Below are 15485 nucleotides of genomic sequence, written 5' to 3' on the forward strand. Positions count from 1 at the left end.
AATTTTTATCCTAGTTAACAATATTGATAGAAAGGATGAAAATTAAAGTGATGCTAATGGGCAAGCTTCAGCCCTTTATTTAATGGCATCATTAGCTGCACTCTGGGCATCCTGGGCAAGACTTAAGGGGAAGAAATTCGTATCCGGTGGGCGCATGACCTGATGACTGAAGAGGAGAATTAAAAATAGAAAGTGAAAATGAAATGGTGGCCATAGGGTCGCTAACGAACTGAACATAAACGAACGGATGTTGTTTGGGTTCGTTTGTTAAGGATTTTGGAGTGTTTGTGTTTGTGTTCGTTTAATTTGTTAAGGTTTTTGAAAATTTGGTTCGTATTCGTTTGTTAAGCGTTCATTAGTGTTTGTTAACGTTTGCGAACATCTTCACCAACGTGTTCATTAATGTTAACGAACACATTCATGAACGTACGTGTTTGTTAACGTTAACGAACACGTTAATGAACACGTTCACAAACATGTCCGTGTACGTTCATAAAGAGGTCCGTGAACACTTAATTACCAAACACCTACACATGTTCATGAATACAATTCGTTCGTGAACAAGACATAATCTACATTCACGAACAATAACGAAACAAACAACACAACTATATATGTTTGTGAACATGTTCACAAACATTATTAAACAAACACTTAACGAGCTTGTTCGCAAACATTACTAAACGAACATAAACGAACATTAATAAACACTAAACGAACACAAATACGAGTAGTTTATCGAAAATTCTGTTCGCTAATACCCTTACATATAGTAGGGGTCCTAATAAGGAAGGTCATCGCAACTAGCCAACTACCGGGAACCTACTAGGCTACAGCTACTACACTCAGGCCGAATCAATATACTCGCCAGCCATAATAATACGATAAATTATACACAATTCATAACATAAAATGAGCAGGCATTTCACGTGACATTTATATAAATCTTCAAGCATTCCTCCCTCAAGACTTTCAATTATACTCTACAAATTTAAGGTGTATTCCTTCCAGTTTGGAGGTATTCAATTCAAATGTTTAAGTACTCATTTAAAGTTGAATGTTGTGCTGTTCAATTAGGATTTTTAAAGAAGATACTAATAGGTAAAAACACAACCCAATATTATTATTTTTCTTATAATATTATACTCTATCTGTCTCATTTTATCCATTCTATTTATTATTTATTGGTAAAAAAAAATCCATTCTATTTATTATTTATTGGTAAAAAAAACTGTTTTTTCTTTACTTAATTATTTTCTTTATTAATTTTTAATTATTTTTAAATCTAAATATATAAATTTTATACACTAATACTAAATTAAACTTAATGTTATGAAAACTTGAATTCAAAATAACTTCAGTCAAGCCTCGTTAATCGAATCATACACAAAACGGGATGGTGGGAGTGTCAATTTGTGAAAGCGATATTGCATTTATATATATGTGTGTGTGTGTGTGTGTGTGTGTGTGGGGGGGGGGGAAGGGTACGGTTTAGGTGCGGGTATAGCTTCCCGTACGGTTACACACCTTAAACATTAAAATGACGCACTTTAAGTACACAAATCACGCACCTTAAGCTAAGAACACAAACCACACACTTAAAGTTTCAAATGGTGCATGACCTTCAGTACACAAGCTACGCACCTTAAATACACAAGCAAAGCACCTTAATTACACAGATTATGCACACTAAGCTAAGAATACAAATCATGCACCTAAAGTTTTTAAATGGTGCACCTTCAGCACACAAACTACGCACCTTCAGCACACAAACAAAGCATTTTAAGAACACAAACCATGCACCAAAAATTTTAAAATGACGCACCTTAAGTTTCAACACTGATGCACCTTAAGCATACAAATCATGCACTTTAAGAAGGAAAACAACGCATCTTAAGAAACAAAACCATGCACCTAAAGTTTTAAAATAGCGCACTTTAAGTTTTAACACTAACGCACCTTAAGCATACAAATCATGCACCTTAAAAAAGAAAATTAAATCACGCACCTAAACCTTTAGGTTGATGCACCTTAAGTATCAACACTGACGCACCTTAAGCACACAAACCACGCACCTTAAGAAGGAAAATTATACACCCTAAGAAGAAAAACTACACACCTGAGCAACTGCACAACCGCACCGGAGAAAGCCAACCGCACAGAAACCCATATATATATATATATATATATATATATATATACATATATATATATATATACATATAGATATATATACATATATATATACATATATATATACACACATATACATATATATATACACACACATACATATATATATACACACACATACATATATGTATATATATATACGTACATATATATATATATGTATATATATATATGTACGTATATATATACATACATACATATATATATATATATATATATATATATATATATATATATATATATATATTTCTATCCATATAAATACTTGCATATTTTGATTCTTTTATGTTTATATTTGTAATAATTTTTTTCCTTTTGTTAACAACAGACTGTTGTTTGCAATAGCAATTTGGGGAAGAATTTTGTGATATTGACGGTAAGTATTGTTACTGGGTATATTTGATAGTATGAGTGTAATGGGTAAGTACAGTAGACAAGTGAGTAACAATGCCACAATGTAGATCTATGTACTTAGTGAGAGTGAGCGATTTGAGTACAGTATATTAGTGTTGTGTATCATAAACAAAGTATCTCCATCCTCTACCACAAGTCTGCTACTTATACTATGACTATAACGGCTCTTTCTCTAGTGAATGTAACAGAGTGCTAGTAATGGTGAGCTGCATTGAGTCAGTGCTGATGATTCGGGTCAAGTGCTGATGCCCAATTATCCTGTCACCAGTCCCACCACTCCCTAGCCAACGAGAGTGGTTGAGGTGGTTTGGGAGTAATAGCGTGTGAAAAAATTGTTTTTTTTTTCGAACAGTAAGATAATTGTGGCCGAGGCCGACCCCGTGCCTCGGTCGGTCGTAGCCGAGGCGAGGCCTCGGCCAAATTTTTTTTTAATTTTTTTGTTTTTTGTTTTGTTTTTGTTTTTCGTTTGTTTGTTTGTGTTTTTTTTTGGACGCTCTGTGCGCAAGCTCACTTCGACCAGCCATAGGCTCAATCAAAGGTCAGCTCTCCCGTCAGGTAGCTAGCGAGATCGGATCTCGTGCCGGTCCTAAGGGAATAGAGTTTTTTTTTTAAATATAATCAGGACGGACCATCAACGAATGACATATTTTTTGCGTTGCGCGGGCTTCTCCTCTAGCTCACTGTCTCTTCCTTCTTTGCCCTGGTCACACCTTCTCTTCTTGGTGTTGGAGGCTGAACGCTGAGGATCTTCTTCCTTTAGCCACATATTGTCGGGTAGGGCTTGTTGATGCTGGTACTGCCCCGGATACTTAACAAATTGAGTAAAGTATCCGCTCTGCAACAGCTCTTCTACTTGTCCTTTTAAAGTATGGCACTCGTCAGTATCATGTTCAGCCTGTCGGTGGAACCGACAATACTTGGTTTGGTCTCGCACGTAGAAACGAATTTTAATTGCTACAGATTAGCAACGAATTTATGAATTTCTCGCTAAATAATCAAGGCGAGATTTTATTTTTACATTTTAGTGACGGATTATTGAATGGGCGCCAGCGCCGATCCGCCTTGGCTTGGCCGTAAGCCTCTACAGCCAAGACATCGCCATGGCCCCTAGGTAACGCCGCCCCGTGCATGTGCCAGTCGGGGAGGGCCAGCACACCCCTCGCTGGTCCGAGGAACCGACTAAACGTCGACGACAACACCCCAACTAGCCATTGCCTCCTTAACCCATTGTGTTGACCCACCCAACTCCTCAACCCACCTTCTTTACCACAAGGCCACTGAGTTCAACGCATATTCGATTAGAGACGTGATACTGTGGCTTACTATGGAGGGATGTAGTTAAATGATTAATGTTTACATACTTATCACCAATTGATTTTAAGAAGGATATGACAACTAGATAACTAAAAAACTATGCGCTTAAATGTGCTTGACCTATAGAATTGGTGATCTACTGAGAAGAAAGAAATTACCTTACACTATTATAAAATATATATATTTTTTTAAATTTTAAATATGATTTTAACATTGAGTAGTATTGTTGGGCATTGTGCATAAAAAAGTCTAGTAAAATTAGGTAAAACATGACAAAGGGATTATATAAATATATCTACATAATTAGTGACTAAATTAACTATACAAAATTTAGAATTTAAAATCTTTTTTTTTCTAATAAATGCAATTATGTATTATGGGAGCCACCAAATATATAAAAAGTTAGAAGTATATTATTATACGTTTTAACATCTTTTCATTGGTTTTAAGTTATTATTCAATTCATAATAATATAATATGCAAGGTAAAACACTAGTCATATATTAAAAAAAAAAATTGCATTTTTGATCCTACCATCATATTTGTGATATACTATAAATTATGTGTTATCATAACCTTAAGTTATGCCTAAAGTGACGATTTTAATTTCAGAATGACTAAATTAACAACTTTATTTAAAAAAAAAATAAATTAACAACTTTATTGTGATACTCGGTATATTGATAGCAGATATAGTCATAAGGACTAAAATTGTTATCTATATATATATATATATATTAAAACAGAAGTGCTAGCTTTCCCGCTCATTTTAGTCTAAAAAATTTGAAATCGGTCAACATAATATTATATAATAATTCCTTATCAGAAATTCTAGCATTCCTTATCATTCCTTATTTATGGCTAAAATTGACAAAATATTCAAAATATGATTTCATTCCTTATTATACATGGAAATTAATGAAATATTTTATTCAATTCCTTTCCTGTATAGATTCCTTAAACAAAATAGTTTAACCTTTCGTATTTTTAATATATATATATATATATATATATATATATATATATTACTATATGACGTATATTATAGTATTCAAAAAAATATTACTATATTATGTTAATGTACGTAATTAAATTCCTCTCATGATAATATTCAAAAAAAATTCAACAATCAAATTACTATATGATGTATATTATTGTATTCAAAAAAATATTACTATATTATGTTAATATACGTAATTAAAATCCTCTCATGATAATATACCATGCAATTCAATTATGATTCAAAATATTTTAATCTTGCGTATTTTTTATTTTATATTCGTAAACAATCAAATTACTATATGATGTATATTATAGTATTAAAAAAATTACTATATTATTTTAATGTACGTAATTAAATTCTCTCATGATAATATACAATGCAATTCAATTATGGTTCAAAATATTTTAATCTTGCGTATTTTTTTATTTTATATTCGTAAAAAATCAAATTACTATATGATGTATATTATAGTATTCAAAAAAAAATATTACTATATTATGTTAATGTACATAATTTCTATATATATATATATATATATATATATATATATATATATATATATATTAAAACAAAAGTGCTATTTTTCACGCTCATCCTAAAAAAGATACTCCTGTTTTGAAATTTGAAATTACAATCATTTTTACCTAATTAAATAATTACAAAAATGCTATATATTTTAATTTAATTTAGAGTAGTGATTACCTAAAATATTTATTATACCATGAATCATGGTCTACTTTTGAAGTACATTAAACTAATACTCAGTATATTCTTTTTAAACTTAAGTTCAGTTTTTTTTATATACAAATAAAATTAATATATAAAAAATATATTATTAAAAATTTCTAATTAAAAACTTTTAAATAACACCTATATTAATATTTTATTTTAATGTATTAAATTAATATGCAATTATATTAAATCACTATATTATATTCAATTTTAATATGATATTGGTTAATTAATTTTTAAAATGTTGTAGATTGATTTTTTACAATACTATTGCAATATATAATTAAAATTAACATACTTACATAATAATATATATTAAAAAAGGAGTGTTGTTTTACCTACGACAATTGAAATAATTCTTTTTCAAACTTTTCATGCGCATAAAACTAAACTTTAGTTCAAAATAAAACAAAATTAAATCTCATTGTTATTTATAATTCTATTTTCCATTATTATATTGCTTATCTATCCTTTTTAAAGTCATTAAATAATAATAATATAATAATTTAATGGAAATATAATTTATAAAAAAGAAAAATATATATTCTATTAAAATTTAAAAAAATTCTAAATCAAAATAGATATGTCAAATTTAATTTATTCTAATAAGATAAAATTGAAATCTTCTATTCAATTTAGTTTTTTTTATTATAGATATTTTTAATTCCATTTTTTTTATATTTTGAATTTTAATTAAAATTGTTAAAATTAAAATAATTTAATTTGATTCAAAGATATATATATATATATATATATATATATTGCTATACAGAGAAAATAATAACTATAATAGATATATACATATTGACTTATTGTTGCATGTCAAAAGTTCACCCAAAAAAAGTTGTTGCATGTCAATTTGTTTACTTCATCTAACTTTTAAAACTAGCTACAATATTATTACTACTATATATAAATTTCTTCCTACATAAATGATGTTGGTTTTCAAAGTTTAAAAAGGTGAAAGGTAAAATATATAATTACTATGATTTTAACATTCTACTAATAACAAATATAAGTATTATTACATTAATTTAAAGGTTTTGTACTACAAATCCTGTAAACAAATTTTATAAAATACCATAAATTATAAAAATTTACAAATCTAAAATAATAGTTATTATTTAAATATTATGAGCCCAAAACAAATTAATTTACGTTAATAACATAGCTAAAGAAAAATTAACATAAAAATAAACTAATTGATCTAACTTACATTTGCGGAGTTTTTAAAAAAATAATGTTATTGGGTAAATGTCTCACATTTAAATATAATGTTATTAAATTAATTGAAATTCACATATTTAATAATGATGCATCATCTCGAGATCTATCAATTTAAATGAAGAATAATAGTACTAAAAGAAATAAACTTTCAATAAATTAGTTAAAAACATATCATAGATCTACAAATATTGAACCACAAAGTCTATTATGAACCTATTATTTAAATAATGATCTAAAGATGTTTTGATTGTGTTACATTTATGGGTTGGAAAATATTTAGAAACAAAACTAAATGGTTTCTAGACCTCTATTACTATTTTTGATAACAAACAAAAGTTTAAGGCAAAAACTTGTGTGTGACCGTCTCATGGCATCGATCCGTGAGACGGGTCGTATGTTTAATTAATGAGGTCAAATATCCGACTCATTAATCAAATATTTGATCCATTAATCAAAGATCCGATCCGTCTTATGGATTGAGACTTGTAAGACGGTCTTACACAAGTGTTACTCAAAGTTTAAAATATCACCAAATTAGATTTTGACACAAATCTCAGATATCAATATAAAATTTTAAAATAAGAATATTTTTTCATGAAAGGAAAAAAAATTATATAATATTTATCAATATTTATATAATAAAAAAAATTATACATTTCTCTTTTTATCCATTTATGTAGACATATATTATATTTATAGTATTTTGTACAATATGAAAATATATACACATTTTTATTTATAGAATTGTGATTACTGGTGTAATTATACATGTTAATTACTACAATGATTACTTATAAAAAATTATTTTAAAATATATCTAAACTCATACACTGAATTAAAAATTCAAAAATATTTAAAAATTTGTCTAAATATGTAAGATAGTTAGGGACTATATTAATCCATATAAATTTAAAAATTAAATTCTTTTAATTTGTAAATGTAATTTTCTTAATTAAATTAACAAAATATAAAATATAATTAAAAATAAATTATAAAATTAACAAAATATGCATTCATAAATATTTATATTTTTAAAAATGCATACATACATATAATTATGCAATATACTAATCATACAAAATTAAAATGCTAATTTTTTAATTTCTAAATTTAATTATTTTACTTATAATATATCAATATAAATTATAATTACATAAATTATATTATAGAATTTGCCTATATACATATTAATAAATATTATTTGTATATACACTGTATTACACAATCATATAAGAAAATGCATCTAATTAGAGTTTAAAATCACATATACAAAATTTAAAATTTATATATTTTTAATTCTGAGTATAATTTTCTTAGTTATTATTCACATTGTTAGAATTATAATATATATGAAATACGATTAGGAATAATTCAATTTAATTATGTAAATTTTTCTATATAAATATGTACATGATTAGAGATTATATTAATCATACAAAATTTTTAATTTTGTATGCTATGATAATAGATATTTGACCAAATATATGAAAATTCAACTATATTATTATATAGTACATTTTAATATATTTATATTTTTAAATTTATTTTAAATTTTTTTTATTTAAATTCATAATAATACAAATGCACGGATAAAACACTAGTTTTAAACATAACACAAGAGTTCAAGATAGATCATATATATAACTCCCACAGTCCCACTGTATCGCTAGTATAACTGAAATTTTCCCTATATTAAAATTTAAAAGAATACCCAGTATATTATTATATCACCAGGGACGCGAGTCGAAGTCATCCGCATACCAAAGTTGACGCAGCCTTTCTTCGCCGTGCAGTGGGCGATGGCTTCAAATACAAGTGCCGGCAATGCCTCTAATTGCACGATTGGATTTGCGCTCTTCATTTGCTCCCGAGAAGAACTGCAGCAAGACTCTGATTTCCACAATCCACTAAACCTTCCATTCCCCTGGCGATGGAGAACATCGGCGTGTACTCCAGCCACCGGCCGACGGTGATGGTGACGAACGACGACGGAGTGGATGCTCTTGGCTTGAGAGTTCTCGTCCGCGTCCTCGTCTCCACTAATCGATTCAACGTCCTTGTTTGCGCTCCCGACTCCGAAAAATCAGCCGTTAGTCATAGCATCACCTGGCGTCACGCTGTCTCGGTCAAGAGAGTTGAAATTAGTGGAGCCACTGCCTTTTCAGTTGCTGGTCAGTGCAGATCTCGCTTGATTTCAAGTTTTTGTGGTTAAATGATAGGGGAAAAATAGCTAAAAATTGATTATAGACAATGAGAAGTGTTAGAGATTGTTGGGGATCATAGCTCTAGCTAGCATACAAGTGTGATATCTGATTCACTTACATTACTTTGTTCGACCTCATGCAGGAACTCCAGCAGATTGTGCCTCCCTCGGTATCTCAAAAGCTCTGTTCTCTTCAGTGCCTGATTTGGTAACTATCTCAACAAAATCTAGGATATGTGATTTGCCTTCTACTTCACTTTCAGAATGAAAAATTACCTCTATCCTATTATACTTTATCCTTTTGGTTTCTGACATTTAATCTTTTGTTAATGTAAAGAGTTTATTACGTTTCTGTTGTTTTATCCTTAATTAATATTGATATGATGTGATCATATTGTATCATGCAATTTTCAATGTGTTTTTAATCTTCTTATATTGTCATTCAACTGGATTGAGAAGCCTTTATCACTTGACTCTTGGTTAAATTATTAGAGGACTGTCTACTGGCATGGTGTGTACTATCAGATTATGCAAACTGAGATCATCTATGCTTGCAGGTGATAAGTGGTATTAATATGGGCAGCAATTGTGGTTATCACATGTTAGTAACATTCTCTTCACTCAAATCTTGTTTCTTAAGTTCTATTATGAGCTGTCGTTTTGCAACTTCCACTATTTCACTGCATATCAATGTGCAGAATAGTGATTGAATTGTAGCTTAAAAAAATAGACAGTCTCTTGACATCTACATTTTATAAGAAGAGCAGAGTTTCTGTATAATATTTGTATCAATATTGATTAGATTTCTCATTTGAAATGCAGTGTCTACTCTGGAACAGTTGCTGGTGCTCGAGAGGCTTTTGTCAATGGTGTTCCATCTGTAGCTTTATCGTATGACTGGTATGGGCATGCATTTTACTGAGAAATCTCACTTTGATTCTTCTGAATGAGGGCAAAAATATGTGTCCATTTGATTTCTGAGATGGTTTATTATCTTGAATCACTGAAAGTGCATATTAGAACCTTTTTTTTTAAGTGACTTAGAACTTACCACAAAAGTAAACATAAAAAATAAAAATAAAAGATCTTAAAACTTATGTTGAAAAGTACAAGACTTCAAATTTATTGGATTACAGAGTATTTTAAATTATAATGTTCATCATTTTACTTTTGAACAACAATAAAATTGTTGGAAGTAACTTGTATTCTCCATTGTTCATTGAAATTGCTGACAGGGTTCGTGGAAAAAGTAATGATAATGACTTCACACTAGCTGCTGAGGCTTGCGTACCCATCATTTCTACTATATTGGCTGATATTAAAAATAAAACCTATCCTCAGAATTGCTTTCTGAATATTACTGTGCCAACAGATGTTCTAAATCACAAGGTAAAATTTGCTGGTTGGAATGCTATCAATGTTGCCTTTATATGTGATCTAGCTAATAGTATTGTGTTATATGTATAATATATTAAATTAAGACTTTAAAGTACTTGAAGATGTATTTATTTTTATTTTCTTGCTATGCTGCCAGTCTAAATTCAAGTTTCTTCAAATTTTTTGTTTTGCTCACTCTAGGGTTACCAGCTCACTCAGCAAGGCACGAGTTTCATCAGAATGGGATGGAAGCAAGTTGCTTCTGAAACACATGGAGGGAAAATGTTATCAACCATGACTATGGACTTGACTCCATCACAAAGTACAGAACCAAGTGTTGTTAGCACTGAACAGGAAAACTTTTTATTCACAAGAGAAGTGAGAACCTTTTCCCTATCTAACTGCTTGCTTGTTCAAGAAAGTTCAAATAGTTAACTATCTAGGACATGCCAGTTTTGGAGGAAATATAGTATGCTGCATTGAGGTGCCGTTAGACATGTCCGTAGTACTCTGGTGCATACACTAACTACCTAAAATATTGGTCTTTGGTCATGCTTGCAACGAGCAATTGCCAATTTAAGACATCTTTTTACATATTTTCTTGCCTTACACTTTTCCTCTGATGGCTTTGAGTAGCTAATTCTTTGACTTTCCTTGGTGTGGGGAATAGATTGAGCTTTTCAAACTCGAATTTTTTCTGCTTAGATGCTATATTCTTCTGGTTTGTATTACATGGCTTTTAACTGATTATAAAATCCGTTGATTAACAGGTTAGGGCAATACAAGTTGACGATGATGGTGCAGATTACTGTTCTGTTCAAGATGGATATGTAAGCAGTATTTGTTTATCTAATTTGATGTTAGTTATTTGTTGGAGCCTTATGATTAACATGCCACTCGTCTTTGGTTGTAGATAACTATCACTCCTATCGGTGCTTTGTTCAATGTGGACGTAGATTGTTTGACATTCTTCAAACAATGGGTGCCTTCTGTGGGTCAACACTGCACTCCTGCACTCTAAGCTGCAAATCTCTCTAGTGAAAGAAACCAGATGCTTACATTCAGGTTTATTGTATGTGCTAGTTCCATTCCATGAGAATAAACTCATGCTCTTTTTGTTAGGCTTGAGTTAATATGTTGTTTTTTTTTGGTGGTGACTTCTATCTCATTCCTGAGTGCATTTGTATTCCCCCTCCAGTGGGAATGATGATGTAAATGAGAAGAATATCATTTTGATTGAGTTTTCAAAAAAAAAAAATATCATTTTGATTGACGTTTAATTACTGAAAAGTGTGCGATGGGCGTTATTGGGTTATCTGAATTAACTTGAAAATTTATTACAAGCATAATAATAAATTGCATATTAATTATTTAATATATTTCATAATTAATATTGTATTAATTTCCAAAAGTTTTTAATTACTTATTAGTATTTTGTGTTATTTTTAGTCTGATAGTATATAAAATAATCTAAATAATAGTAATCATAACTTTCAAAATTGTTTAGTTAATTATTACGGAGTAGTATTTGTGGGCAAATTATTGTGTAGACCATGTTCCACGTAGCTGTGTGAAGTATGAATGCAATATACATTTTTAATATATTAAAAGTACATTATTTGTGTATTGAATAACATTATTTGATAATATATAAAAATCATGAACTTTAAAATAATGTACTTTATGTATATAAATAATGTACTTTTAGTATATTAAAAATATACTTTTTATATATGGCGCGCATAAATGTGTGGACCATGGTCCATGGAATAATGATTGGTATTTGTGTTAGTATACAAAAAGGAAAATGACACTTTTTCCCCCTATGTGATGTGCATATAGCACTTTTTCCCCCTTGTGTTATTAAAGTGGTATTTTTCCCCCCTGAAATGTTAAATTGACATTTTTATCCTTAAAAATAATTATTTCATTTATTTTTCTTCTCCAACAAATTATTACTTATATGTATGGATGATCACGATTCGGTTCGAACCAAACCAAACACTGTAGCAATCATACCGAAATAGTATAGACGGTTTTGGTTACGATTCAGAACCGAAAAAATAAAATTAAATAATTGTTGAACCGTGAACCGGAATAAAACAGTCATATATAGAGCTGTCAATGCGGGCTGGCGGGCCCCGCCCCGCCAAAGCCCGTCAAAGCCCGCCTTTGTGGCGGGGCGGGCTAAAAAGCCCGCCAAAAAGCGGGCCTAAGTAGAGGCAACCCGCCCCGCCTTAAGCCCGCGGGCCTTGGCGGGGGCCCGCCAAATTTTAAATGTTTTAAATTTAAATAAAAATTAATATAAAAATGTAGTAAGTGTATACTAAAATAATTTGGATAATTTAAACATATAGTAATGTATTTGTAATTTTTTAAACACAATAATGACTAATAAATAAGTGTTAATCCATAAGTTAATAACAAATCATTTATATAATTTACTAATGTTTTGAACTTGATTATATATATATATATATATTAATTATTGTATTAGTTTACAGTACAGTTAGCTATATATTATAATTATATAGTGTTAGTTTACAGTTTATACTCCGTATATTATAATTAGTGTATTAATTTATAGATTGAAAACTAATATAATTATATAATTATATAATTAGTTTATAAAATTCAATGTAATTATATATTGAATTTTGATTTACAGTTTACACTGTAAACCAAAATTCAATTACTATTACATTAATTATATAAAAGGGTGTATATATATATTACACACACACTAATGTTAGTAATATAATCAAGATGAAAAGACATATTAAATGTTATAGATTTACTATTGTAGTATTTATTTATTTTAATAATTTTTTATTATACATTTGGCGGGCCCCCGCCGGCCCGCCAAGCCCGCCCCGCCAAGCCCGCGGGTTAGGCGGGAGCGGGCTAAAAAGCCCGCCTTAAAACGGGCTCAAAAAATTAGAGCCCGCCCCGCCCTTTTGGCGGGGCGGGACGGGCTAGCCCGGCGGGCTAAGCCCGTTTTGACGGCTCTAGTCATATATAGTGAAAATGATCAAATACTTATTTTGATAAATCGGTACGATTCGGTTCCAAATTTCGATTTTGAACCGCCAATCAAAACTTATTTATTTATTTTTTTAATTTTATTTCTTATTTAAAAATAATCTAAATTCAAAAATTATTTTATTTTATTTTTTGGGTTATGAATCGTAACCGTAACCGTCCATACTATTTAAGTTCAATTGTTACAGTGCTCGATTAGGTTCGTATCGAACCATGATCTTCCATACATATTAGTAATAATTGGTTGGAGAATAAAAATAAATGAAATGGTTATTTTTAAGGGCAAAAATGTCAATTTAACATTACAGGGGAAAAACTACCACTTTTTAAAATAACTGAGGGGAAAAACTGCCACTTTAATAACTCAGGGGGTAAAAGTGCTATATGCACATAACATAGGGGGGAAAAAGTGTCATTTTCCCTATATAAAATAATATAAATGCACTAATCATAAAATCATTTGTGCTAGTATACAAAATAATATAAATGCACTAATCATAAAATCATTAGAAAATAAAACATTAATAAAAATAAATTTTGGGGTATCCCTAAATTAACCTGAAATAAATTTAAAATATTTACATTACCAACAACTTTACGATATCTGAAATAAAATTTTGGTTTCACTTAAATGGACACTCACCCGGATGTACATTCAGTTGATAATTGAACTAAATTTAAAAAATGTTTTAATCGTTAATCGAACTATGAAACAAATAGTTCTTCATCAGTCAATAGCCTAACCAACTCAATTATAATTCTTTTATTATTATTATTATTATTATTATTATATACAATTACATCTAATGCACTCCTAAATACAAGAATTCATGCAAGTGATGCCTTAGTTCACAATAAATTCATAATTTCACACCACAAAATAGTTACTTATTACATCAATGTATAAATGATAAACTTAAGAACCAACCCCAGGCGCCCATTTGGAAAAATCTAACAAATCTGAAAATTCGATAAAAAAAAATGTAGTGCCATTTTGGTAATTGTCTCCAACTTAAAAACCGCACTTCAAACTACTATATAGTGCAATTGTTAATAGTATATTATGCATTCTTGGATAAACCCTAAAACCTAAACCACAAACTAAATCATAAACCTAAACCATAAATCATAAACTCTAAATAGTAAAAAGTGAACCACAAACAAAACTATAAAATGAAACCCTAAACAAAATAAGAAAATAAACTATAAACTCTAAAAGGTAAATCCTAAATGCATTGCATTGCACTTCCAAACTAAACAAAATGCACGGCATAATGTTTTAAAGTGAAAATTTAAAGTTGGAAAAAATTACCAAAATGTCACTATCTTCTCTCTCTTTCTCTCTCTGTGTGTGTGTGTGTGTGTGTATATATATATATAGAGGATCGCGTTCAAGTTTGTACGGGCCACCCAGGAGAGAACTGTGAACGAATCGCAACGCACCACGTGTTTAGGATGTAGTTGCACCTAACGTTATAACTAGGTGCACATGCACTTAAAGTTATAACTAGGAGCACCCAGGTAGCCAGGTGCATAAATGTTAACAAGGTAAATTACTTGCACTTGTAAGTGAAAATAGGTGCACAAGTGCAAGTAAAATGTATTACAGGTGCAAGTAAATTGTCCACTGAGCATCAATACTAAGTGCACCTAATGTTATAATTAGGTGCACCTTGGTTGCACCCAGGTGCATGAATGTTAACAAGGTAAATTACTTGCACTTATAAGTGAAAATATGTGTGAGAATAGGTGCACTTGTAACACAATTACTTGCACCAAAGTTTGAGCTATTTACGAAAATGCCATCGCGTCGTTTTTTTAAAATTACATCGGATTCATTGATCTGGACACGTGGACGGCTGTGAAGCGTTCTCATTTCCTTCCTGGGCGGCAATTCGCAATGGGAGCGCGCCCCCATATATATATACATATATGTACATATATATATATATATATATATATATATATATATATATATAT

General features: G+C 29.9%; 1 protein-coding gene across 1 annotated transcript; it reads left to right on the forward strand.

Moving 5' to 3' along the window:
• Positions 1-8648: 8648 nt before the first annotated feature.
• LOC116017806 (5'-nucleotidase SurE-like) lies at positions 8649-11746 on the forward strand. Its single transcript, XM_031258448.1, has 8 exons — positions 8649-9054; positions 9230-9294; positions 9644-9687; positions 9909-9986; positions 10322-10475; positions 10665-10841; positions 11234-11293; positions 11377-11746. Exons 1-8 carry the CDS (start codon positions 8814-8816, stop codon positions 11482-11484), a joined length of 927 nt encoding a protein of 308 aa, XP_031114308.1. The 5' UTR covers positions 8649-8813; the 3' UTR covers positions 11485-11746.
• Positions 11747-15485: the final 3739 nt, after the last annotated feature.

This window comes from Ipomoea triloba, chromosome 1, assembly GCF_003576645.1.
Source record: "Ipomoea triloba cultivar NCNSP0323 chromosome 1, ASM357664v1".
NCBI classification, from domain to species: Eukaryota; Viridiplantae; Streptophyta; class Magnoliopsida; order Solanales; family Convolvulaceae; genus Ipomoea; species Ipomoea triloba.